This window comes from Antechinus flavipes, chromosome 2, assembly GCF_016432865.1.
Source record: "Antechinus flavipes isolate AdamAnt ecotype Samford, QLD, Australia chromosome 2, AdamAnt_v2, whole genome shotgun sequence".
Classification (NCBI taxonomy): domain Eukaryota; kingdom Metazoa; phylum Chordata; class Mammalia; order Dasyuromorphia; family Dasyuridae; genus Antechinus; species Antechinus flavipes.
Window position 1 is genome coordinate 22513190 of NC_067399.1, and position 27338 is coordinate 22540527.

A 27338-nucleotide genomic window follows, 5' to 3' on the forward strand; every position below is an offset into this window, starting at 1 on the left:
GTCCTCTGACTCCAATGTAGCAGTTTTCCATCCCTACTACACTCAACTTCCGCCCACTGCTGTTGCAATTAAAGAACCAGAGATTCACTACTTACTATGGGCCAGAAGCTGGGTGCTTCCGATGCAAGAAATAAAAATAAATAAATGAACCAGTCCTTATTCTCAAAGAGTTTCCATCCCACAGGCATTTGGAGGGGGGAGAATGCAGGTAGTAGCCTGGTGGCTCCTTCAGACTGGTGGTTCATTTTAGCTAAACCTCGGGGCTCCAACAGCTCCTATTGCTTTGCACACAGTAAGTGCTTAATCAGCATTTGCTGTGCTGGACTGCCCAATACCTGTGGCCTTCTCACCTTTAAGCCTCTCTCAGTTCCCACAGCCCTTTCTTCTAACTGACAAGTTTCTCCTGGGGACCTCCACACTGTCCCCATCCCCCCTTCCTCTATGGCTCCCTTTTATGTGTTGGGAGAAAAAAATTAGAATATGTTCCGTGAAAGCAGGAACTGTCCTCGCTTTTTCTTGTATTTGTATTTCTGGAACTCAACACAGTGGCCCACAGTAATCCCCGAATTGTAAATAGTAAAGCTGGACTCCTTGTGCCCGGGTAGATGGAACGGTGGTGCAAAGACGGCCATAATGGCAGCACTAATGGGCATTTCCCCCAATTACAGCACTGCCAACCCCGTAAAGGGCAAAGAAGACTCACTGCAAGTGTCCTTTTCTCTTCTAGATCCACTGTGCAGGGCCACCAGCCCCTCACTGACTTCTGCTCAAAAAGGGACACAAAGCATTCTGGGTGGAAGACATCGTCCAACTGGTCCAGGGAGCACTTTTCAGCAGTCTTGGCTGGCTTGGGCATCCGATGGAGATCCAGCTGTAGGGAACCTAAAATGGATACAGAGTTCATTATTCAGAGTTTCCCTAGGAGGCAAGGATACAGAGGGACACTAGTTAAATGAAAGAAGGAAGGAAGGAAGGAAGGAAGGAAGGAAGGAAGGAAGGAAGGAAGGAAGGAAGGAAGGAAGGAAGGAAAGAAAGGAGCAAAGGGAGGGAGACCATCTGGTCAGCCATCTACCTGCATCTCCTATTCCTATTCCATAACTATTTCTTTATATGCCTTGCTATCCATCCACTTATCCATGATAAGATCATAGCTCAAGAGCTACAAGGTGTTCAGAACCCATCTTGCCCCATCCCTTCATTTTACAGATGAGGAAACTGAGACCCATAAAGATTGAATAACTATAAGACATAGAGCTAATAAACCACAAGAGGCAGGATTTGAACTTATCAGTCAGTGCCTTTTTCATTGGACTGTGTAGCCTCATTCACCTGTCTATCATCCATCCTTCCATCTACCCAAGATTCCAGCTGTCTCTTTATAGCATACTTATCTACCCACCCGTTGATCCACTTAGTAAGTATCTACCATATCCCAGACCCTGGGCTAAGTGTTATATATACAAAAAGAGATAAAAGATAGTTTCTGCCCTCAAGGAGCTTACACTCTAGTGGAGGAGTCAATAAGGCAAACAAATATGTACAAATAAGTTATACATAAGAGAAATAGGAAAAAATAAAGGAAGGAAGGAAGTAAAGCACTAGAATTAAGAAGGAAATTGAGAAAGACCCATCTTTGCCTCCATTTATCCATTTAATCAGGAGGAATGATGGGAACTGTGGAAGTCACTACCACTCACTAGAATTTATGATAGAGAAAGAGAAAAAATCTGGCCCTAAATAGTTTGACATACAATCTAGATTTGAAAGAAGTAGATTTCAGAGAGCAGAGGAAAGGCAGGAAGCATTTCATGGGGGACAAAAGTTCAAAAAGGAGAAGGAGGAGAAGAAACAGGACGAGAAAAGAGAAGAGAGGGGAGAAAAGAGAAGAGGAGAGAAGAGAGCAAAACTATGCATATACACCCGAAGGGCTATAAAATTATTCATATTTACCCAGAAATACCACTAGTAACTCTGTATCCTAAGGAGATCAAGGAACAAGGAAAAGGGCCTATTTGTACAAAAGTATTTATAGCAGCTCTTTTTGTGGTAGCAAGGAATTGGACACTGAAGGTATGACCAGGATGGCTAATGGATAAACCAGGGAAGATTTATATGAGCTGATGCAAAATGCAGTAAGCAGAACCAAGAGAACACTGCACAGAGTAATGGCGATGTTGTAGCAACTATCACTATAGAAGACTTAGCTATTCTACTCAATAGAATGACTCTAGACAATTTTGAGGGACTCATGATAAAAACGAAGGCCATCTTCCTTCCGAATGCAGGCTGAGGCATATTTTTTTACTTTCCTTTTCTTGCTCCCCATCCACTCAAGATGGCTAACGCGCAAGTTGGTTTTGCATGACTTTATATGTGTAATGGATAGTGTATCTCTTGCTTTCTCAATGAATGGAGGAGGAGTGAAGAAAGAGAATTTGGAACCGAAAACAAATATAAAAGAAAATAAAAGCCAGGAGACCAGTGTTGTTCACAAAATGAGCAGAGGAAACTGAAAAGGTAGGAAGGAGCCAGGTTACATTGCGATAAGTAGGAAGATGATGATCAGGCTCTGTCCTAGGCGTGGAAATAGAGAGGAGCAAATGGATGCTTCGATTATCACAGAGATAGAAATGACAGAAGCAGAGAATGGGATTGGCTGGAGGGGGTGATGAGGAAGGAAGGATAATCAATGATAATCCAAACTTTCAAACAAAGGTACTCGGGCAAATGGTAGTAACTAAAAAACAGAGGGAATCGCAATAAAGGTCTATGTGCAAAGATGTCAGGTCTGGCTCAGTTTTAGATCTCAGACCATCTATTTAGAGACAAATGCAACTTTAGAGATCATCAGTACAACACCTTCAGCTTTACAGATGGAGAAACGGAGGCACAGTACAACAGATGATTTGCCCAGAGTCACACGAGTGAGAGAGACTGCTTCCAAATCCAGGTCCCTGCACTCCAGACTCAGAGCTCCTTCCTCTGGCCCACAATAGTCTCCTATGCTGAATGTGAGGGAGGTGAGACTGGTTGAAATCATGGGGAGGGAATGGGCTTTCCTGGGGAAGGAGTATGAAGTGAGAAAAGGATGGAGGATAGAACCTAACCCTTAAGAAAAGACTGGCCAATAAAGGAGGAAAGTAGCCTTTTCCTAAAGAAATTGCGTAATGGAAGGAGAGGGGAAATGGGAGGCTAGTGGGTCAGCTACAGTGGGCGGGGGACAGAACACCGAACTTGGGAATCCTTTGGAATCCTTTGGATCTGAATTCAAATGTGGATTCAGACATTTTACTACCTGTATGACCCTGGGCAATTCACTGCTTATGCTCAGGCTTCCAGTCCCACTCCCATGGCTCTCTCTCAAAGACCACCAGTGACTTTCTCATGGCCAAATACACCTCTCTCAGCCTCAGTTTCACGACTCTGTAAAGTGGGGATAATAAGGGCTTCCAGGGTGGTGGCAAGAATAAAATGAGATATGTGTAAAGTGCAATAGCAAAGTTAGCTGTTATTATTCTCATTTCCACATCCAAACAAGAAAAGGGGGGGGGGGGAGGAGTGCTTTCCCTCAAGTTCATAAAGAGTTATGCTAGGAGAGGGAGAAACTTGCTCTGCTTGGATCTTAAGACCAGGACCAGGACAATTGGGGGGAAGCTGAAAGTTGCAAAGAGGCAAAAATGTAGGCTTGATATTAGGAAAACAATTAGACCTCGCCGGAAGTGGAAGAGGTAGCAGACTTCCCCTTACTGGGAGACCTCAAGTCACAGCTAAGCATGATGGGGTGAGGATAAAAGAGGTGGCAACTGAGAAACTCTATCTGTGAAATGCTGGGATTCTGGGAAAGAAGGGGGCTCCAGTCTAGTTTTCCAGACTGTCCCGCTGTACATAGTATAGTAGGCATTTAATAAATGGTTTTTGAAATGAATTGATTTACTTAATATGATTCCGTTCTTTCCCTCCTTAAGAACCTTCTGTGATTCCCTCTTGCTTCTAGGACGTTTCTTGTGAAAAATCCCACTTACCCAAATAATCATCGAAGGAGAACTTGTCATTGTCCCAGATCTGGAGGATGAGGTTGGCGGGAATCTTGCTTTCCGTCTTGTCCAGATTCCAAAAGCGCTCCTGTAACCCCCGGCGGGGAGGGCAGAGAAAGCGTCAGAGCAGGCGCGGCGTTTCCTTGGTGTTGGAGAACCATGTGAGGGAGAGAGCTCCAGCCACACGGGGGCAGAGAGAAGGGACGCAGCGGGACAGAGAAAAGAAGGAAGAGGGTCCCAGTGGGAAGCAAGCTGCCCCCGGCCAGACTTGGAGAACGCAGGGGAGCAGAGGGTTGGGGAGGGACTGAACAAGGGCCATCAAATGGCAGGGGACCTTCGGCCTCCCAACAAGCTGTATGGGGAGGAAGCCTGCTTTCTATCCCCACCACTGCCCTTGGAGACTGATAGACTTCACCGAGGCTATGATCTCATTCATGGGGTCACTCACTGCAAAGGTTCAGATTGCAACCCATCCTTTCCTTCGCATTCTACACGAGACTTGTCCACTGACTCCCTCAAATCTCGCACGGAGGATCACTAGTGCTGAGGATGTCGGTATAATATGAGCATTATTAACCCCATTTTACGGATGTGGAAACTGAGGCGCAGCTACTTGTCCAAGGTCATCCAATCCCACATGACAGAGTCAGGAGCTTCTTTCCCTACATGAGGCTTTCTCTGGGCCCTGAGCTCAGAAAAGGGTTTTATTCCAGCAATAAATGGACCCTGAGCCCCAGACTCTGGCTGATGGGCGACCTTGGCTCCAGACTGAGGCTGACAATGAGTGAATCCCTCACCCCAGGCACAGAGTGAGCCTCACTCTGGCCTCAGACAGCTGCCTCGGTCTCCCATCTGGCCACATTCTTCCCTCCTGTCTGCCCCCTGTGCCAGTTCTCTCCCCCACCGGGGCCTCAGGCTGGTCGGGGGTCCCTCCTGCAGGTGGTTCCCCTCTCTGGCATGGGTTTTATGGCCAGCTCAGGCCAGTCTGCACTCTAGCCCTCGGGGCTAGTTTTATGGGGCCAGTAATGAACCAGGAGCTCAAACAGTTCCTGATGGGAGCAGCTGGGACGGGGGGACCCCGCCGAGGGGAATGTGCCCCCGCTTGCCCTGAGCCTGGCGCTTCGCTCATTACCTCTCCCATCCAGAGGCCTTTTACTAGCTGTTTATTGGATGTGTGGTGCTGGCAGACATGCGGCCTGGGCCGAGGCAGAGTCTGGACCCAGTGGGTGTGCTGGGCCCCAGGATGGGGGTGGGGGCGCTGCTGGCCAAGGAGGAGGGGCTGGGCTTTCAAAGCAAGATCCCGATGCTTTGCCACTACTTCTAGTCTCTGCTAACTGGCCTCCATGGGCCTGAGTTCATCGGGCTTATTCTGTCCTCCTCAGGCCACATCTGGAGAATGGTGTTCAGGCCTGGGCACCTCATTTTAGGAGGGACATGGAAATGATCAGAGGGCAGCCAGCCTGAGGACAAGCCTCACGTCTATGCCAAATGAGATGAGTAATAAAGAGAGAACTGTGTTTAAGGAGGTACTGGTATCCCCCAAAGCTCTGTCCGGGGTCCCTCTTCTCTCTATTATTTCATTTGATGATTTCATCAGCCCCCATGGACTCAATTATCACCTCTATCCTGATTCTCGATCTATTTGTCCAGCCCTGACCTCTCTCCTAACCTCTACTGTCAACTGCCTATTGAATATCTACAACTGAATGTTCAGTGGGCATCCTAGACTCGAAAGCAGCGCTTATTATCTCCCCCCTCAGCCCTAACCCCAACTCTATCGCTTCTTGTATTAACGCAGAGGACGACGCCATCCTCCCAAGCCCTCCGGCTTCGAATCCAGCAGCATCCTGGACTCCCCACTCTCTCTCAACATCCATACACAAGCTTTTACCAAGGCCTGACAATTTCACCTCTGCAGCATCTTTTGTGGATTTCACCTCTGCACCATCTAGTGTAGATTTCACCTCTAAGACTTCTCTTATAAATCTCACACATACACCCCTAGAATCGCTAATAGTTTTCACCTCTGCAGCATCTCTTGTAGATTCTACCTCTACATCTCTCATCAATTTCACCTTGGCAGAATCTCTGGTAGATTTCACCTCTATAACACTTCTCATCAATTTCACTTCCCCCTTACAAACCTCTCATCAATTTCCCCACTGCACCATTTCTTGTAGATTTCACCTCTACCATACCTCTCATCAATTTCACATACCCCCTTGCAGCTTCTCTCCAATATGGCCCCTTCTCTGTTCTGCTATTCTGACAACTATCCTTATGCTGGTCCATGCCCTCATTACTTCATGCCTATATTACTGCAATAGCTGCTGCCGGGGCTGCCTGCCTCAAGGCTCTCCCCACTCCAATTTATTCTCTATTTCACTATCAAATTGATCTCTGTAAAGAACAGATCTGATTCTCTCTCCGTCTCTCTCTCTCTCTCTCTCTCTCTCTCTCTCTCTCACACACACACACACACACACACACACACACACACACACACAATCGCCTTCCAGTGCCTTCCTATTGCTCCAGAGTCAAATATAAAATTCTGTCTGGATTTTAAAGTCCTTCATAATCCGGCCCCATTCTTCCTTTCGAGTCTTCTCACATATACTCTTCTTTTCCACATATAGCCTGTGATCCAGGGACACTGGCCTATTTCTCAGACAAAACTCTCAAAAAAAAATCAAAAATCTCTCAACTCCAGACTTTTTCACCGGCTGTCCCCCATACCTGAAATCCTCTCCTTCTCTTCCTTCTCCTCCACTTACTATCTGTCTTGGCTTCCTTCAAGTCTCACCTAAATCTCATTTTCTTTCCCACTCCTCCTTAATCTCAGTCCCTTCTTAACATCTTTTCTCCAAAACAGCTTGTCTTTCAGACATCCCCATTTTGGGATACTACCATTTTCCCAGTCATCCAGGCTTAAAGCCTTGACTCCCATACCACCCACATTCTAATACATTATCATATCCTATTATTTCAAATATATATGTTTAGGGAAATGCTTATTAATTGAATTTTTTAAAAATACAGTTTGATTGCTACCTTCTGTTACAAAATTCCTTTTGTGGCTCTTTAGGGGTCCCCTACTCAAAATGAACCATTCCATCTAACATAACATAAGCATCTTTCTGATATGTTCCCATTTAAGTTGTTGGATTCATTATGGATGTTGTTCTCTGGGCTTCTTTCTTTTATCAACATGAGTTTCTAGAAATCTCCCTCCTTTCTCTAAAGTTCTCATACTCCTCATTTTTTGGTGAGGGTCTTCAGAACCCTCCGTGTAAGGACTTCTTCCAATAAGTTTCTTCTCAGCAACTTGATGTCCTGGAGAATTGCCTTGAGTAACCCGAATAAAGGTTCGGGGTCATACAGCCAGAACGTGTGTCAGGGACAGGGGCTGGTTCTTTCTCAATCATACTAAGCCCTCTCATTTCTTGGAGTATCAGAATATTCCGTGGCGTTCATCCATAACAGTTTGTCACAGACAGACTCGGCCATAGATGGACAGAACCCATTTTGCCGCTCTGTCACTGCATGGAGCCCCACTGTGAATACAGTGCTCGTTGTGTAGCTAAGGAAGCTAAGGTCACAGAGTTGGGCCACAGGGTGACCCAGCTGGTAACAGAACTGAGCCCTTCCTCCTCCACCTTTCTTCTCGCTCGGCCATTTCCAAAAGTCACCAGGACTTCCTGCCGCTGGGTCTCTGAGGACTGGAGTCACTTGGGAGCAGTTAACAGCTGTGGGGAGGGCTAAGCCTTGGTTCTCCCCCAGGCCCTCGAGCTGCAGCCGGCTGTGTCCTCTGGCCCTCCCTTCCCCGGAGAAATCCTCCATGGTCAGAGCCAGGACTTGGTTTTAGAGAAGCGGCGCTGGCCAGGCCGCAGCAGCCAACAGTGATTCGCCCAGAGTCACCCAGCCAGGAGGCATCAAAGCTGGGCTCCCTCTCTAGAAGCTGCAGAGATGCCCTCAGAGGCTTCCCACAGGAGAACCGGGAGGGCGAAGGGCAGGGGGAGGCGAGGGATCTTCCGAGGACCAAAAGCTACCCTGGATCATGTCTCCTAGGCAGCCTTGCCCATGGAGCAAATCTGTCTGTCTCTGTTTCATCCGCATCTCGCTGGACAGCCTAAAACCTTCGGAAAGCGTGAGGACCCGGGCCCTTCGGGCAAGGGGGCGGCAGACGGCGGCGGCGTCCCCCAGGGAGTTAGAGCCACCCGGGCGTGGAGGGCAGACTGCTCTGGCTCATGCACCAATTTTAGGCAGCCGTTCTCGGCGCCTCGGAAGGAAAGAAGGGAGGGAGGGGGATCTCGGGGAAGAAAGGTCTTGGTCAGAGAAGCCGGAGGAAGGTGCTGGGTTCTGGGGCCAAAAACAGAGCGGCCCGGAGGTCTGTAATTAACTCGGGGCTCACAATGGTAGCTCGGGACAAGGGGAAGAGATGTGGGCCCAGGAAAGAGTCCGGCACAACCCACACACGCGCGAGACAAACAAACATATTTGGAAGGCAGACCTTATACAAGGCGCGCTAATTGCTGCTTGGGAAGGTTTTTTTAATTGTTTCTTTCAAGCTGTGTTCAGCTTGAGGTATTTCCCAGTTTATAAGTAGAAAAATCTTCCACTTTGGTTGTAGCAGCTAAAAAAATACCTTTTAAAATAAAATAAGAAACAAAAAAACTCTCCCGAGGCTGCAATCAGACAGCTTGCGAAGCTCTGCTTTTCCATATATACTCGTTGCCCGTTCTGCCCTCTCTGGTCAGGCCCTTCTGCGGTTTCTGGCCACGGCCTTTCACCTCGCACTGGCTATTTGGGATTGAAAGGCCGGGGGTAATTGGCTCCTTGAGGCCTCTCTGAGGTGCCGGGTCCTGGCCGGTCAGGAAGCCACACCTGCCAGAAGGCCGGATTCTGTGCCCTCCCTTCCCTCAGGCAGAGCGTGGGGGCCCAGCCCTCCTCCCCAGAGGTACCACCCTCAAATTCCGAGACAAAACCGTCCCAGCCAAGAAGCTGCAAATGGACGGGGGACAAAAATTCTAATCTGGGCGTCAGGAGAACCGGGTTCAAATCCCACCTCAGACATTTACTGCCAGTGGGGTGACTGGGAAAGTCCCGTCACAGAATCGCAGAATTTGAGAGCACCCATTCCGGAAGAGAATTCTGTTCTAGGAGGAACTCGAGCTTCTTGACTCTGCGATCTCCATCCACAATGCTACCCTTACTTCTCTAAGAGGGAGGCAGCTGGGAGACCCCACGGACAGAGTGCTGGACCTGGTGTCAAATCCAGATTCAGACATCTACCAAGCCTGTGTGATCCTGGACATATAATTGCCTTGAACCTCAGTCTTCTTATCTATAAAATGGGGGTGATAATAGCACCTGCCTCTTCTCAGGGGTGTCACAAGGATCCAATCAGGTCATTTTTGCTGCAATACCTGAAAATGCTAGATAAGTGCTAGCTATTAGTAACAATAAGGATTACCAAGGCCGGTGATGATGGAGGCAATTTTATGATCCTATGCTTTTACTGAATATTTTAAGGTTTGAAAAGCACTTTACATATACTATAATAAAAGCTTATTAAATGAATACATTTTGCTTACTTCTCACAACAACCTTAGCGGGTTAGCATTTCTCCCCATTTTACAGACAAAGATTTTGAGACCTGGAAAAGTTATACCACAGGCAAACCCCCCTACACAACCCCATCTCTCTATTCTCCCAAGGCCTTCCTCTTTTGGGACTTCCATTATGACTCTCCCCATACATGCTGTCCCTATATGGCCCCCTGACCTCGCATGCCCACATCTGTTTCCCATCTGTCCGTTTTCATACTTGTCGTAGCAGAGCAATTATGTGGCTAATGGCTTTAGAATTAATCAACCCATTGACATTAAAGACTGAGGTTCCCATTAGAGCAGCAATTCAGAACTCCCAATTAGCTGCACCGATTCAAACTCAGGCAAATATAATTAAAAACAGGACGTGGGACAGGGGTGGAGTGCGGGGAGCGGTGACTCTGGGATGTGTGTGGAAAGAGAGCGGGGCTGAAGTATCAGGGTGGAGGTAACAGTGATGATGATGATAAGTATTGTCATGGGGATGATGTCAAATAATGGTAGTGACAGTTATCAGGGTAATTATAATGATGGTGGCAACAGTGAATGTGGGAATGGTGATGATGTGATGAGTGTGGCCATGGGGATGAAAGCAACAATGGCAGCAATGGCTTAGGGATGATGGTAAGGATAATATCAACAGTGGTGGTGGGAATGGTGATGGTGATGATGATGATGATGAGTGTGGCCATGGGGATGAGAACAACAATGAAGGTTCTGGATACAACGATGAAGGTGATTGTAGGGACAAGGGTAAAACTGGCTGCAATGGCTATAGGGATGGTGGAAAAAGTGATCGCAGCAGTGATGGCGGAAGCCATGACTGTCACAGAACCTCCTTCTAGGTCTCTTCCTGAGTTTACTCTTTGACCAGCTCTGTTTCAGATTGTGGAGGGGCCTCAAGGCCCCCTCTAGTTGGCCACTAGACTGAACCATACTTGGAAACAGAGCCTATGACACACCGGACAAATGCTCCCCCACTCTCTACTTGGACACCTCCTGAAAGAGGAACCTCAATATCTTCCAAAACGCTCCGCTGCACGTTGGGACATTTTTTCCTTTCCCACATTACACCCTTCCAGACACTGAAGGTGACAATCACGTCAATCGACTAGCACTGATTGAGGCTCTGTTCTTTGCAGGCACGGGAGACCTGAGAACAGAAATGAAGCGGTGCCCGATTTCAGGGGTTTCCATTCTAAAGAAGGAGACGATGTATGGATGTAAGTATAAGAACTAAGGACAGAGTTAACTGGGAAGAGGAGAGGGCATGGAGGAGGGAGTTGTCGTGGAGACTTAAATCTCCCATTTATTTGTTTAGATTTTTTTAAACAGGTGAAAGAGGAGATGATTTACCTCGATTTCTATCTAGCCTTAATCGCTGAATGGGTACGGCCCTGCAACTGAGACCCAAGGTCTCCCACTGCACCTAGGGCCATCTCCAGTCGTCCTGGTCTTTGTCTGGCCACTGGACCAAATGTCCCTGGAGACGGTGAGGAGGGGACCTTGCCCAGCCCCCCTCACCTTCAATCCAGCTCACTTGCGTGTCATGGCGGCACCTCCCCAATGTCATGTTCTCCTCAAGAATGGAACAACAAATGCCCCCCACACTGCATCCCTTGAGCGAAACCCTCCGGACTCTGTCCCAGTTCCCAACCTTGGCGGCCCAGTGACACATGTACCAGAGGATCACCTCTCAGGAACCCAGGGCGTGTCCTTGGCCTTGGGACCTCTGGCAGCCCAGGGAAACCTTGCCAGGCCAATGATTTTAAATGCATGCTGTCCATAGGACTGCAGAGGAAATCAAGCACATTGGAAAGAGAAAACTCAAAATGTGTTTCTTATCCAAGTTCATGAGTTCTCTGAAACTCCTTCAGGGGCCCCAGAACCCTCTCCTGAGGTTCGTCACTGGGAAGCGACTTCCTTCCTTTCCTATTCTGTCCTTCTGACTAAAGTCCAGGCGGCCACCAACACATCTGGGGCAGACCCCCCTCCACAAGGAGAGCACTTTACCAGGATGATTCCGACTGATCCTCACAGCAGCTCTGGGAAGGAGATGCTGCTGTTATCCCCATATTACAGATAAAGGAACTGAAACTGAGATGTTAGACGAATTGCCCAGGTCACCCAGCTAGGGGCCACATTCGAACCTGTCTCTGCCTCTATGACACTCTATTACACTTTCCAACCTATCTTCCTTATCATTATCTTCCTAACCTAATTTGATATATTATATGTAGATTTAAATATATACATATATATAATTACATATAAGTATATAATATATATGTTATAGATAGCATATATATGTATATATAATGCATGTGTATAAGATATATGTATAATAATATAATGTATAATATGATAATATATAAAAATAATTATAATTATATAATATGATATCTCCTCAAGGCCTTTTAACATCCTACTCTCTGAAAGCCCTCTCATTTAAGACAGCAAGTTTAAATTCCACATTGGATATTTGTAAGCTGCATGCTTCTACGCAAATTACTTAGCCTGTTGGAGCCTCAGTTTCCTCATCTGTAAAATTAGGAAGTTAGAACTAATGCCCACTGTAATCTTTTTCAACCCTTGAAATCCTTCCTGTAGTACCTATAATGATGATGACTATTTTTATATGAAATTATAAACATTGCTAAAAAAAATAAAAAGTCCCATATCAGAGTGCTTTGCCCTTTCCTTCTCCAGCTCATTTTACAGATGAGGAAACTATGTCCAGGATCACACAGTTAGTGTTTGAGGCTGGATTTGAACTCAGGACCAGAAGTCTGACTTCAGGCCTAACACTCTGCACCAGCAGCCCACGGGGACCCAAGGCCTCTCAAGTCTGTCTAAGGTCACATGAGCTTTCTCAGCTGGTGACTCATGTTGGGCTTGCAATCCACTAAAACCCCCAGAAAATTTGCTGATTAGATGTGTTGCCCCCATTTTGTGTTTTGGAAATTGACTTTTAAGCCTTTACACTTCCTAGTAAATGTCTACTTAGGATTTACGCGTTCCCTATGGAGAAGATCAGTGCTGTGTGCTCCCCCTAGCTCAGAGCTTCTCCCAGGAAAGAGTTCACACCCTCCCCTCAGGCTCCTGGGGGACAGACCGCTGTCCCCCCCTCAGTGGGGCTCCCCAGGGGCATCCATCCGTCGGTTCCGAGCTGGCCCTGACACCCGAGCTCCCTGTTAGCGCTCGGAGGCAGAAGGACCATAATGGCAACGGTCCAGGACCCGGGATCGCGCTCACCTTCTTTGCGACCATGCAGACTTGCTCGGCGGGCATGTAGTCGAAGGGGAAGATGAAGCGCCAGTTAAAGTTGCCCTCTCCTCCCAGCGAGCGATAGTGAACATCTGTCTTTTGTTTGTGCTCCTCAAAGCCAAGCATCCAGCTAGAGAGAAGAAAAGGTTCGTTGCGTTTACAAGAGGAATACTTCATCCCGATCTGGAGGGCCGGGCGAGGAGGACGGAGAGACGGGGGGGTAAACGTCGCCCCTGCTACCCACAGGCCATCGGCTCTGGGCAGTGAGGAACCCCATCATCCACCCCACGGTTCCCTCCATCCAGGGGCAGGAGCGATGGACGCAGACTGAGAACCGAGGCTCGACTTCCATTAACTTCTCCGGGTACCGTTTCCTCATCTGTCAAATGAGGAGACTGGACCAGACGGGACTTGAAGGTCCCTTCCACGGCAAAATTCTAAGTCCTCCATTCGAACACTCTGTCTGCTTTTCTGGTTCTAGGTTCTCCTCCTGCTCAGGACTTTTGTCCCAACTTCTCAAGTTCTAAGCCCCTATTGGACACGTGCAAAGAAAGATTCCTTCTGAGTAGCTCATTCCCTCTCCCTCAGCTACTGGCTCTTTCGTGTCCATTTTGGATTTCTCACGGGAGCTGGATTTGACGGAAGGGGCACTAGTCGGATTGGGCCTCAGTGGGCAGACTCACTGAATGCTTCTCACAGTCTGTGGGACACACCGAGGACAAACAGGGCCTCCGGCAAGTGAGGGGGCTCCCGAAGGGGAAAGAATTCTCCACTGGCCTAAGAGAACGTGTCATAAACATAAAAGCCGCTAACAGGAAGGGACGAGCCGCTGGAATTCTCCATTTCTTTCATTTCCTGAGCTCTTTAAAATAAAACTACCTCATTTAGACTGCTCCCCTCCTTCCCAGAGAGGGGGATACGGAAAACCTGCAGGGAAAGACATTATGGGAGTTCCACAGAAGGACTTGTCAGCAAAGGGCTTCCTGAGGATGGGGGATGGGGATTTTCTCCATCAGAACAGGGGATCCCTGAGGATATGGAGTGGGGGTCTTCCCTACCAGAGCAGGGGATCCCTAAGAATAGGGGCTTCTCCATTAAACCAGGAGGTCCCTGAGTATGGGGGCTGAGATTTTCCCTACCAGACTAGGGATTCCTCAAGATAGGGGTTGGAGGATCTTCCCTACCAGAGCAGGGGATCGCTAAGAATGGGGGCATCCCCTTCAAACCAGAAGGTCCCTGAGTATAAGATTGGGATTTTCCCTACCACACCAAGGGATCTTTAAGAATGAGGGGATCCCCTTCCAACCAAGGGATCCCCGAGGATGGGATCTAGGGATCTTCTCTACCAGACCAGGGAGTCCCTGAGGACGGGGGAGTGCAGCTCACCCCTTCCCTCATCATATTAAGGATTCCCTAAGGTCAGGGGCTACGTTTGCCCCTCACAGACAGGGGTCAGGATTTTCATTTATTCTAGCTGAGATTTTAATGCATTATTTTCAATGAACAAATACCAAATGGCCCCCAATCCTCCTTAGCTTATTTCAGTCTTCTCCATGCGAGCAGAGAAAGGCGGGCCCGGCCCGGAGGCCCTTCAGAGCAGCCTCACATCAGTGTCTCCTTGACGGCCCAGGCCGTGCTTGTTGCTCTTTATATCTACCTAACGTGCATACAGTAAGCACTTAATAAATGCTCGTTTGTGATGGTGGTGAAGGGAATTATGGGACCACAGGGCAGTTCCTACCCTTTGACATAGATATCGCTCATCTTCTCCCCTGTGATGCTGACGTCGTCCAAGATGACATCTTTGGTGTTCCAAATGATACATCGCAGGAGAAACCTGGGGAGAAGAGGAAGGCGCAGCTGTCACGGCAGAAGGAGGGGGAAGTCATGGGGGACCCCAAACACACAGAGCTCTGCGCCCTCAGTTTCATGCCTCCCAGGAGCTCAACTTTTCCCAGAAAAACACTCCAGCTCCAAATGCCGGCCAAAGACCAGCCCCCCGTCTGTCCATGGAGGGTTCCCAGAATCAAGCCCTCTCCCCAGCCTCAGGATGACCCCAACCCCAGCTCTCCATGAATTTCTGAACTGAAACAAAGCACCGGACAGACAGCGCTCGGCCCAGACAAAGCCCTCGGGGCCAGGCTCCAAGGGAAAGTCACCTCTTGGCTTTGCGAGGAGTAATTTTGAAGGGAGGTCCAGGCGTCCCAAGGGCCTTTGGGAATAGGTCAATCCACATTTGTAGCTTCCCCTGTGGAGAGAGTTGGCCCATGAAATCAGAATGCCTCGGCGGCCCCTGCCTGTGTGCCCCTCAGAGGCCCCCCCCACGTGTCCCCTCAGAGGCCCTCCACGTGTCCCCTCAGAGCCCCCCACGTGTCCCCTCAGAGCCCCCCACGTGTCCCCTCAGAGGCCCCCCCACGTGTCCCCTCAGAGGCCCCCATGTGTCCCCTCAGTGGCCCCCCCACGTGTCCCCTTAGAGCCCCCCACGTGTCCCCTCAGAGCCCCCCACGTGTCCCCTCAGAGCCCCCCACGTGTCCCCTCAGAGCCCCCCATGCCTTCCCTCCGACATGGAGAATTTTCTGACAAGGGCAGTTCCAGCAAAGGAAGAAAATCTTGTCCCAGGAGAGGGTGGGCTCCCCGCCACAGGGCAGTTGGGTTGAGGCAAGAAGGGCCGCCCCACGTCCTGGGTCCCTGACCACGACTGCTCCCTGAGCCCGTCTCGTTCGGTTGGGGGCAGGGCACAGCCCCCAGGAGATGCTCCGCCCCACAGGAAGCCCGGCAGGACGGTCCGGAGGGAGGGGCTCCCACCTGCTCGATGTCCGGCTGCAGGGGACTGTAGAGGGACCGGCTCTCCACGTGCTCCGGGACCAGGCCCTGCTGCCTCAGCACCGCCAGCGCCAGCCGCTCCTCCGCCGGGCCCAGGTGGGGATTGGCCACCTTGCCATGCTCTGACCCCGAAAGAAAAACGCCAGCGTGGGATCAGCAAGGGGCCGGGCGGCCTCCCCCACGTGACCAAGGGGCCGGGCGCGGCCTCCTGAAGACCCAGGACGTTGTGTTGGAGCCCAAGCCCAGGAACCCCCCGGCCCCCGCCCCGCCAGGCGCTGCCTGGAGCACCACCATCAGAGCCAGCGCCCTTTCAAGGCTCTGCTTCCAGGACAGATGCCCTCCTTGTTCCTCCCTTCCCACCTCTCGGGTCCGGCCTTATTTAAGCTCTGCTTCCTCCAGGGAGCCCTCCCTGATCCCTGAACTCTGGGATCCCCCAGACCCATTCTCGGCACCGCTAGTTTGGGCGGAACCGAGATCTGGACCCGGACCTCTCGCTCCCACCTCAGCCCAGAATCAGAGAGCGGGGAGCCCCTCCCTCCCGCCCAGGCTGGTCAGTTAGCCGTCGGCCGGACGGGCCCGGGGCTCACCGATGTCCTCGAGGGTGACCTCGGTGTCCTGGAAGACCACCCGGTCCTGGTGGTACACGGGGGCTTTGGCCTTGTTCTGCTGGCAGAAGAGATGCAGGAGCTGGGTGGGACGCAGCTGGTCTCGCCACTGGTTCGGACCCGAGCTAAGACCAAGCAGAGGCAGCAGGAGACACTCAGAGACGGGGCCGCGGCGGGCGCGTGCACCCCCCCTCGGGGGCTCCTCCCCGCGGCCGTGACGGACGGGCCCGGGCCTGGCCAGGGCGGCCTCGGCACTTACACGCAGTAGGTCTGGGGAAGGCCGCACCGCGCCCCAAACTTGGACAGGAACCGGTTCTCCAAGTCGATGACCGTCTCCCCGATCTTCTCATCCTTGGAGAGGAGGTCGTAGTCATACAGCATGACCCTGAGGTCCTTCTCCAGGGGCAGCGTGCAGGTCAGCTCAAACATCCTGCAGGGAGGGAGCCGTCGTCAGACCGCGGGAATGAAGGGACTCCCGCCCCCCGGAGCCTTCAGCCCCGCTGCTGGGCCCCAGGCTCGGCCCCGAATGAGCCCCTCCTCCGGGCGGGAAGCCCCCTGCTGCCCCAAGTGGGGCTCAAGCACCAAGCCCCCGTCTCTCCCGCGGCGCAGCCTGGTCCCTGCTGAGCGCGGCCCCGTGAGGAGCCGTGAGGGAGCAAAGGAAAGCAGGGGTGTGCGAATGAATGAAGGGACGCAGGAAGGGACGGATGGAAGAAGTAACTGATGGGGGAGGGGGGGCAGATGGATGGGGGGGATGAGTGGGGGGACAGATGGAGGGTTAGGGGAGGTGGAGGGGAGGATGGATGGTGGCAGCAGAAACTGTCTCCTTCCTCTGGGTTGGTGAATGAACGACAAACTTAGGTTCCGCTTGGGAAGAGGCCTGGCCACAGTCTGCTGACGAAGGGGGAAAAGGAAGCATGAGAAGCCCTTACTCTTAGCAGAACTGTCGCAAGGCAGGGGCAACCAGAGCTCTGACCCAGTGATAACCAACTTCAGAGCGTGCCAGCAGCGCTTGCAGCCCACCAGGGGAGAATCAGCCATACCTCGCATCGAGCGAGCAAAAATAATGAGTCAGAATCATTTTTAAAACCGCGAGATGGCCCTTCCTCTGTGACGTCCCTGCACCAGCGCGGTCTCTGTGCCCCTCGGTCTCTGTCACCTGAGCTCTTTACACACACGTACACACATGTATACACACACACACGCACTTGCACGCACATGTGCACACACACATACTTGCACACGGACACACACTTGCGCACGCACACACTTGCACACACACACTTGCACACGCACACACCTGAATTTGCCTTGAAAAGCCAGTCAGAAGGCATGTTTTCTGTGACTTTCCCCAACACGGAAATAGGCAGCTATGAGTCTGGCCCTTAGTCCCCCCTTTCTCCTGGCAACGAGTGCTTTGCCCCCTCTCTGGGGGATCCCACCGCCCCGACCTCGACTCTTTCCAACTCCTGGGCATGAAAAGCCTTAGAAACTCAACGGGGTTTAAGAAGCATCGCTAAAAGACCTACTATGTGCGCAGCGTTGTTCTAGGGGAGCAGTAAGGAAATGGACATGACCGTGTAAGCGCCTCAGGGGTGCCTCCCCCAGCAGCCACCAGCATCCCTGCCTCCAGCTTGTCCCCCCGCCCCACCTCATCCTGTGCAGCTCCAAGCCTCTTCACTTACTTTCCAAACACAGGCTCCAGAGTGCAGGGAACGTAGTTTTCCTGGTCATTCACGGATTTTTTCCCCACGGAAATCTTGATGTAAGGGTCACACTAGGGGACGGGACAGATAGAAGCGACTGTGACGGATTATCCAATGCGTCTTGGAAATTCCTCTTAAGTAACATGGTACTGGGGAAAGCCCCGTCTCTGAAGTCATAGGCTCTGGATTCAAATTCTACCTCCGTGTGACCTTGGACAACCTTGGAAGCTCTGCGGGCTCCGCTTCCTTCTCTGTAAAACTAGAGTCGGACTAGATGACTCCAAGGAGCCCTCCCCTTTTACTGTCTCCTGACCTTCTCTATCATCACCCTCATGATTACCCCTTCTAGGCTCTTTCCTGCATTTCCTCAGTCCATTGGAAGGTGTAACCAGGTCGGACTGGGATAGGAGAGCTGGGAGGGGGGAGGGACAGGCCGGCATTTCGTTCAACTTTCAGGTGCTACCCAGAACTCTCCGCGCTTAATAAATACTGTGGGTTGAGGGGTGCCTGGCAAGGACCCCGGCTCCACCTGGCCTGGAAAGGGGTCCGCCAGCTGCACGTGTTCCTTATAGCTAGTAATAACAACGGCTAACCCTGCTATGTAAAGGGCTGAGACTCAGAGGAGGTGCCCTGGAACCAGACGGCCCGGCACTTAATTACCCATGGGACAATGCTCTATTAGCACATGCTGGGAAAATGGCCCCTCCCACTCTCCTGTGCTGGCCCGATAATTGGTGTATGCAGAGAATTATGGGAAGGATGGGGAGGGGGGTGGTAAGAGGAGTCAGGGTCACTTTGGTGGGAGTCGAGGAGAAGGGAGGTCTTGGAGAGCTTGCGTCCATCCCCTGCACTTCTACCCCTAAAGAACAAGAATAACAACTGAGGACTTTTCTTATCCTGACTCCGCTGGTCCTAAGGCCTCCAGGGGGCGAACCCGGCCTTCACACTCATGCAACACCTTAAAGTTTGCAATGCACATTATCCCAACTGAACAACCCTGGGAGGAAAATATTATTACTCTTTTTCTCTTTTTTACATATGGGGAAACTAAGGCTGAGAAAAGCAGTGACTGGCGCTAGCAAGCGGATGGGGCAGAAATCTAACTCGGGTCTCCCCGATTCCCCGATTCAAACTTCTCGGCTCCACATTTCCTGATAACGGCTGGCACCTGATAATGTTTTGACTTTTGCAAAGCAGGAAGATGAGGGAACTCACTCATTTGGGCTCACACTGGTGGTAAATGTTCCTAACAGAACTCGGGAGCAGGTCTAGGCCGGCCGCACGTCCAGCTGGGATTCTCCCATCCCCGTTCCCCGCATGTGCTACTTGCTTCTACCGTTCTCCTCTCAGAAAAATGATCGCTACACCCCCCCAACTTATGTAAGCTCTCCAGCCCGGGTGAAAGGCCACCTCCTCCAGGAAGCTCACACCGATGGATGTCTCCTCCTTCCCACCTCCTAACGTTTGTTGTTTCATGAGAGACTCTTGGGCCGCCAGCCAGGCTCCCCACGGGTCAGCAAGGGCCGAATCCCATTGCCCTTTAGCTCAAGACCCTGCTCCTGAGGGGGAACACGGGACTGTGGGGTACCTTTCCATTGGGGTCCTTGGGTTGCAGGCCAAAAGCTCGGATGATGTAAACACGGACGAGACACTCCTGGGGTCCCTGGGCGGGCAGTTGGTGAAACTGCCTCGGGGGCAAGGGGACAGCCGGGTCATCCGGAAGGGGGTAGATTTTGAACAGTCCCTGCAAAGAGACTGGGGTTAGTTTCCATGAGCACCATCAGCATCCTCCCCGTCGCCTGCTTGCCAACCCCTCCCTCGCACTAGACACGTCTCTGAGCTCAGTACAACCACCCCCAACCCCTTCCCACCACCATCGCTACCCCCAGCAGGGCCATGCTCTCAGCACCCCCACCCCCCATTACTGCCAAGGCCATCATCACCATCACCTTCCTCCTCATTACTACCCTCACTGACCCATCTCCATCACCATCAGTCACTGGCATCTATTCTGTGTGTTCATTCTTCCCCACGAGATCGGAAATCCCCATAATATAAAGAACTCAGTCCTTGGCCCCTTCAACACCAACTGCAGAATCCCGGTGTTGAGGTGCCCACGAGGCCTCCTTACCTTGAACTCCCCGATTACAGACGGGTCCTCGACCTCTTCCTGGGTCTTCCCCCGGTATAGTTTGAAGGTGTTACAAAAATCGGCCAGACCTTCAAAGCCTTCCACGTTCTCCAGCTCCGTCTCATACACCTGCCACACATGGCGGATACAAAAAGGGAGAAAGAGGGAAAAGTCAGAGGAAAGGAGGAAGGGAAGAGAGGGAGAGGGAAGGGCATTCAAAGGAGGGGGGTCCACAGGAAAGAGAAAGGCGGGGGAATGGAAGGGAGAAGAGAAAGGAGGGGAAAGGGGGGGAGAGGGGAGAGGGGAGATCAGGGAGTAAGAAGCGGGAAGAGAATTTGAGGAACAGGAAGAAAATAAGAGAGAAAGATGGAAGAGGGAGGAGAGGCAGTGTTAATTCCGTGTGGCTGAGGAATAGAGTAGACTAGAGAATAAGGAGCTATTCGAATTATATAACACAACAATATTAAATGAATACAAAGCTCAGGCTGACTTTGATAGGGTTTCAGGAGCTTTGAAAACTGCATAGTTGGAGGTGCTTGGAGCCTACAGAGAAACCTGTCCGCTCCCTGCACCCAAACGCTGCCCACTCCTCCCAGTCCCAGCCAAGCTCGGGCTCCTGCAGGAGTCCATCAGCCCTGCCCGCAGCGACCTCTGGTTTGGACTCCGAGGAACCCGGAGGAATCCGGGCACTGGGGCAGCCGGACGGTGTGCTCCTTTCCCTTTGGGCCGCCAGGAAGAGGCTGGGGGACAGCCTGGCCCGGGGTGCCGGCTCCTCTGAGATCCCGGGATAACCCAGAACCCTTGGCCCAAACCCCTTTGTCTTCTTCCATTGTTCTGACCCCAGTTAGATTTCCCATCCTCCGACTACCATCTGGGGATGTCCCATCTGGGACTCCCCAGGGCAGGGGCCGTGTCTCCCTTATCACTTACTCTCCCTCACTAGCTGAGCCCCGAACGAGCCTCGGTGACTCCGGCCAGGCCGGGGCCGCTGCGACTGCTCACCTGCAGGGTGTCAAACCCCTTCTCCAAATAGATTCTGCACTTCTCGTTCTCTCCCGTTGAGGCGTAGAATTTACTCCACCAATCGACGAACTCCTCTTCCTGAACAGGGGGTCGGGGAGAGAGCAGATGGTTCAGAACAAAGGGCACGCGAGCTGAGGCTGGGGTCCCGTCCCGGCGGCTCACCCTCCCTGCGTGACCCGTCACGGACTTTGTCGCCTCAGAGTCCCAATAAGTGACCCTCCACCTCCAGGTCTTCCCGACCCCCTAACAGCCCCCTCCTGGAGCCCCCAGACCCCCCACCTCGTTCTGTCCAAGCAGTCCCAGACTATGTTTCCCGGCGCCATATTGGCTGTGGTCGTAATTCAGAGCCTCACGGAGGGCTTAGCCTGAGACGGAGCCCCCGGAGCAACCACAGCAGCCGGACTTTCCGGAGCCCCTTCGGGCCAGCGCCGGGCTGAGCCGGGCGAGGGGAAGCGACCCCTACAACCCGTGAGCTTCTCTTTGCAGATGAGGAACTGAATCAGATAAAAGGGAGTTCGCAAATATAACACTGGCAGAGGATAAATCCTACGTGACTGCCTGGACGTTTCAGGATCTTCTTCAAGCTGATCCCCAGAATTCCCAAGATCACATTCAAATTAAGAACTGGGAACAGCGGGAGGCCAATGAGCCCACGCATAGAAAAGGTGGCTGCCAGCGGGGCCCTCCCAGGAAAAGAGGGCGGCGGGGAGGAAAGGCTACTTGGAGAAGCTCCGTCTGCCCCACTCACCAGGAGGATCTTCTGCAGCACCAAAGAAACAAGAGGCGGTTAGAGCGGGTCTGGGGGCTGAGTCTGACCTGCCCCCCTGTTACTGCAGCTCTGGGGTCAAGCGCCAGTTACAAACATGCACCAAAGCGCGTCAGTGCCCGCAGACAGAAACACGTACGGACAGACAGACGCGCGGAGAAATTCAAAGCGACATTCCCCTCCGGGAGCCCGAGGTTTTAGGGAAAACTGGGAAGTTTTCTGACCTGGATCTAAAATGGGGTGGGAAGAGGGAGACCCCAGGGTGTGGTGGACCGGCCCCTCTCCCCATCTCCCCTCCACCATCCTTTTTACGTAGAAGTGGAAATCAGATTCAGATCCTGTGACTCAGGCTCACACACAGATTGTATATGGATGGATGTGCATAAATGCACCAATTTATACATTCACAGGTAAACATTGTTTATAAATAAATTAAAATTATAATATTTATATGCAATAAATATGCAGTATTTATATATGTATATTTAAATGTATTTTTACATTTATTTAAGTATATACATTTAAATATTTAATATATATTTAAAATACTTCTAAGTAAAAAACCAAAATATTGTTTATATAATTTATGTATATATATACTTAAATACAAACAACATATTAATATATACATATAAACACATTTGTGTGCATACATGTATATACATACGTGTATATGTCACTACACATCCATACATATACATTGTGAATTTATATGTACCTGCATTTACTGTATGTATTGTAGCTACATGTGTGTGGGTGTAGAGCGTTACATGTGCCAAACCCCAAAATACACACATCCCCGCCCCCAAGGTCAGCGGTCAAGTAGCCATGGCTGCCCATGCACACGTACAAACACGTATGTAGACACACACACACGGGGACCAGCAGAAGCACACGGGCCCATAACCAGACACTCCTTGGATCCCACAAAAGTCTGTCTGCACCCCCGGGGATAGTCCATTCTCGGTCAGGGATTTCCACCCGGGGGGTCATTTCCCTGAATGACCCGGTCCAAACGACTTCTGCTAGCACTCCCGTAAATAAATGCGCCCTGGGCAGAGGTGTAAATGTTCTGGAAACACAGACAGCTGGTTTAAGCCCCCTCTCCCTGCAAATATCTTGGAGGGAGGGTCTGCTTTTTCTCTCATTTCTCGCATCCCCAGCGCCTCCTCCATAGTAAAGCCTCACTGTGGGATTCAGCCCCCTCAGCCTCACGGAACTGAAAGCGGGTCGGGACAAGGCAGGCCGGTCACCTCGCTTTCCTGGGCCCTCCGTCCCCTCTCCCTCCCCCTTCACTCTTCTCCCCGCCTGCTTCTTCTCTCCATCCACCATGTTTGGCAAATGTAAGATGCTATGTCCGGGAAAGTGGGATGATTTGTCCGGGAAAGTGAGATGATCTGTCTGGGAAAGTGGGATGATCTGTCAGGGAAAGTGGGATGATCTGTCCGGGAAAGTGGGATGATCTGTCCGGAAAGTGGGATGATCTGTCCGGGAAAGTGGGATGATCTGTCCGGGAAAGTGGGATGATTTGTCCGGGAAAGTGGGATGGTTTGTCCGAGATCGCCCGGAGATCAGGATTTGAATTCAGGCCTTTCCAAGACTTCAGAGCTGGCGCTCCCTCCACCACGCCACAAATGGTGACACTAGAACCCTCACTCGGGGTCCTCGGCATCTGACCCGAGACAGGGATTCTCCTCATGAGAGAGCGTGACTGCTCGGGGCCCATTCCCAGGCTTCCCACTGTGTTGGCGCGGCCCCCTGGGCCCTCCCGGAAGTCTCTGCCGACGTCATCATCGCTCTCTCTCTTCGCCTTCATTCTGTCCTCCAACAGCTCCCCCCTCCTTGAGGCCGGGCTCAAAGAGAAGGCGTCGGGACCCCAGGGAAGGCTCAAGTTAAACCCTGGGATCGGCCTCCTGCCCAAGAGGGGGCAAGAGACCCCGGGGTGTTTTACCAGGGAATCCCGGCACTTCTCTCCCAGGAGGGCGGCAGAAAGCGTCCCTGTGACCGAGCCGGGCCGGGCCAAATGCCCGGATCCCGGATCCTGCGAGCAGCCCGAGGAGGAATCTCACAGATGGGGACCTCAGGGCAGAGGCGGCGTGAGAGGCTCGGAAGCCGCTAGGAAGCGCCGGGGCCAGGCTGGAATCGGGTTTTCTGGGTCCCAGGCCCGGCACTGCCCATGGAACCAGCAGCTGCCTGATTCTAGGTCAGACACAGAGTCAGCGCGCCTGGCCCTCCAGTCCTCTCCCTCCCAAAAAGGCGACCCCACAGCAGCCAGGACTGCAGACATGGGGGGGGGGAGCCAGCTGCCTTTTAGCTCCAATGATAAGGACACTGGCTGCCCCCCCCGTTTGCCTCCCTGCAGCCCCTGGGGGGCTCCTGGTCCTCTGGGGCCAAGCAGACAAAAGCTAATTCCTCTTTCACGTGGCCCAGCCCGGAGCAGAAGCGCCTGCCGGCCCCTCTCCGTGCCGGGCTCCCATGTTCTCTGATTCTGTGGCCTTTTCCCAAGGACTTGGGGGCCTCCCACCCCCCGGCCTTTGCCTTCAGGACGAATATTGGTCTCCCAGACTTGCTGGGGCTTGTTCCTGCTCTGGGATGGGATCAGCGGGCCAAGCATGGAGGCAGGGGGAGGGACAGGACGACCCTTTCTGGGCCCTCCCGGCACAAAGCTCTAGAATCCTCTTGCCGAGGAGCCAGGGTGGGGAGCGGGGTGAGCCGTTTGGGCGGCTTCTCGCCATCGGGGTCTGGGGCTCCTGCCAGGAGACGGTCTCACCCTGAGCCATCCCCGCGGGGCGTGCTGGGGAGAAGGGCTGGGCCCCCAAAGGAGACCACAAGAATGTTTGGGGGAGGGGGAGGCGCCCAGAGCCGGCTCTGGCCTCCAGCAGCGGGATCCGATGTCGGCGCGGACTCCAGCTCCCGAGCAGGGGAGACCTAAAGTATGTGCCTCGGGCTCGGGTCCCCCCCGCCTTGTCATCTGATGGAGGACTTGGATCTGCCACGGATGACTCACGGAAGACCCGGCCAGACTGCAGGGCCCGACAGGCAGAGGGGGCACCCGAGCCAGCCGGCCCCCGAGCGGAGAGCTTTGGCCGCCTCCCGGGGCTCGGGTGGAGGCTGCGTGGGGGTCTGAAGGGCCCTGAGAGAAGCCGGTGGTCCAGCGCGGGCCCCTGGTGCCGGCCTTAAGGGCCGGAAGGCCTGGATTCGAGTCCTCCCCTCACGCTGCTCCCGGACTGCCCGGGGCTGGCTCAGAGCCCTGAGCGGTTCCCAAACCGTTAGCCGAGATATCCATCGCTGGAGGGAGTCCCGGCCGGGCTCGCTTCCCCCGACGCGATCCCAAGTCTAGACTTAAGGGGCAAGGCTGCTGCTGAACTGCCGGAAACCCGGCTTCTCGGCAACATCGAGGCTTCATGGCAGTCTTGGTCACTGCTTTCGGTCTCTCAAAGACCGGCCGCGCGGTCCGGCAGGCCCTTCCCTCAGCCCCCCGGACTCTGGGCCCGGGCCGAGGATCACTCACTCAGCCTGGAGCTGTCCCCTCACCCCCGCCCTCCTCGTGGGCCCCTTGGGGTTTTCCTGCACAGACACCGGGGGGTTTGGCCATTTCCTTTTCTGGCTCATTTTACAGAAGGGGAAACTGAGGCAAGCTGGCTCCCCCAGCAGGAGTGTCTGAGGCCGGACTGAGCTCATCTTCCCAGTCCCAAACCCATGTTTCTACCCCCTGCACTAATGCTGAACCCGGCCCTGGTTAAAAGCACGGGGCGAAGGGCTGCTGCCGGAAGTGCTTGTTTGCCCCCTCCCCCAGAAAAGGGCCCCGTGGGACATCCGATGGCAGGGGAAGGGAGGGAGGAAGAAGTGGGCCCTGACTCCGGCCTTCAATGTCTCTGGGAGCTGGGACAAGAGCACCGTGCGAGCTCTGGGTTCCTCCTTTGCAAAGGGGGCGGGGTGACCTGCAAGGTCTGAGTCTATGATCCCAGCTGGGCCAGCCGGAGCCCTTCCGGGGAAGACCAGATAAAACCAGGGGGCAGAGTGGCCGCCTTCTCCAGGAAGCCTTCCGGGGCTGCCTCGGTCCATCCCATGCAGGTCGCCGACCAGCTGCGCCCCCTCTGGTGGCCCTTTTGCTATTGCTGCTCCAAGCCGGGGCCCTCCCGGAAGCAGAACTCCGTGTCCCCTCCCACACACACACACACACGGGCGGCCCCCCAGAACCGGCCCTTCCTCTCCGCTAACTTGGGGACCTGCTGCTTCTGGGTGAGGGAGCCTGAGTGTGACAGTCACCCGCTCAGCGAGACCGTGGGCCAGCGGGGCCAGAGGCTCGGAGACTCGGTCACCCCGGGGCCGGCCTTCCCCAGGGGCGAGCAGACAGAAGCAGCCTTTAACCCGACGGAAGCCCCCCGAGGCCACGATTGTCCCCATTTGTGCTTCTAGGGAAGCCTTTGCCCCTTATGCCCCCTGGCCACGCAGACCCCCCCAGAGCTGACCCCTTCTGGGCCCGGCTGGGTGGGAGCAAAGGGAAGGGACGGCCGGGGCTGGGGAGAGGAGGAAGGGAGGAACTGGAGGGGACAAGACGAGCTTGCTCGAGCCAAAGCGTGCCCCCACCTCCCCCCAGAAGCCGCCCCCTCTTCAAGCCCCAGCCACGGCTTCTCCAAGCTGACAAGATGCCGGGAAAGGCTGGCCATGGACAAAAGCCCGAAGGACGGCCCCTTCTGAGGAATCCTCCGGGTCTGCAGCGGCCTCTGTGGCCCGAGGCGCTCGCTGACCGGCTGCTCCCCCGCCGGTCCCAGGGAACGTGCTTCCGGAGGGGCGGAACAACCCACGGAGGCAGCTCCACGCTTGGCTCGGGAAACCGCAGCCCCTGAGCCGTGTTCTTACTCACTAGCCCTGGGACAGCCCCAGGGAAGTCACAGCATCCGAGGAGCCCGGGAGTCCTTCCTGTGACAGCCAGGGAAACTGAGGCCCGTGAGAGGGAGCAACTGCCTGAGCCACAAGGGGGGCGGGTGTTCCTTCCATCGAACCAGTCGGTGCTTTTATGTTTCCAGCCTTTGTCTCCTGACCGGGCAGCTAGGCAGCTTAAAGCCCCAGCCCCGAGTCCCAATTTGGCTCTGAGACCCTGGACAAGTCACTTAACTGCTGATAGATGGATGGATGGATGGATGGATGGAGATCTGTATAAGGATAAGCACTATCTATCTCTCCTACAGTCCTCATAAGGGAAGTACTTCATGAACAGGAAAGAGCTACAAAGAGGGGGCCTAGATATGGTTATCAACTTTATTCTTCTGTAATGATATCATTTACTTTCATTTTGCCTCATTCTAAGACTCATTCCCAAGTCCACGCCTCCCGTCTCTCCCCGAACCCTGGGGAGTCCCCAGGACAAGGA

General features: G+C 52.9%; 1 protein-coding gene across 22 annotated transcripts in view; it reads right to left on the bottom strand.

Moving 5' to 3' along the window:
• The window catches only part of DYSF (dysferlin), a 225227-nt gene that overhangs the window by 6848 nt on the left and 191041 nt on the right, over positions 1–27338 (bottom strand). For 21 of the 22 annotated variants that reach the window (XM_051974284.1, XM_051974291.1, XM_051974304.1 and 18 more), the window contains 12 exons: positions 21178–21276; positions 20176–20304; positions 19633–19788; positions 18024–18115; positions 16601–16771; positions 16324–16466; positions 15719–15858; positions 15073–15161; positions 14655–14750; positions 12902–13043; positions 4023–4122; positions 704–882 (listed from right to left, as the gene is read on the bottom strand). In XM_051974284.1, coding sequence (XP_051830244.1) covers positions 704–882; positions 4023–4122; positions 12902–13043; positions 14655–14750; positions 15073–15161; positions 15719–15858; positions 16324–16466; positions 16601–16771; positions 18024–18115; positions 19633–19788; positions 20176–20304; positions 21178–21276 — 1536 coding nt within the window. Of the gene's footprint in view, positions 1–703; positions 883–4022; positions 4123–12901; positions 13044–14654; positions 14751–15072; positions 15162–15718; positions 15859–16323; positions 16467–16600; positions 16772–17108; positions 17233–18023; positions 18116–19632; positions 19789–20175; positions 20305–21177; positions 21277–27338 lie in introns of those variants that run through there. The other variant, XM_051974303.1, reaches the window with a different exon arrangement.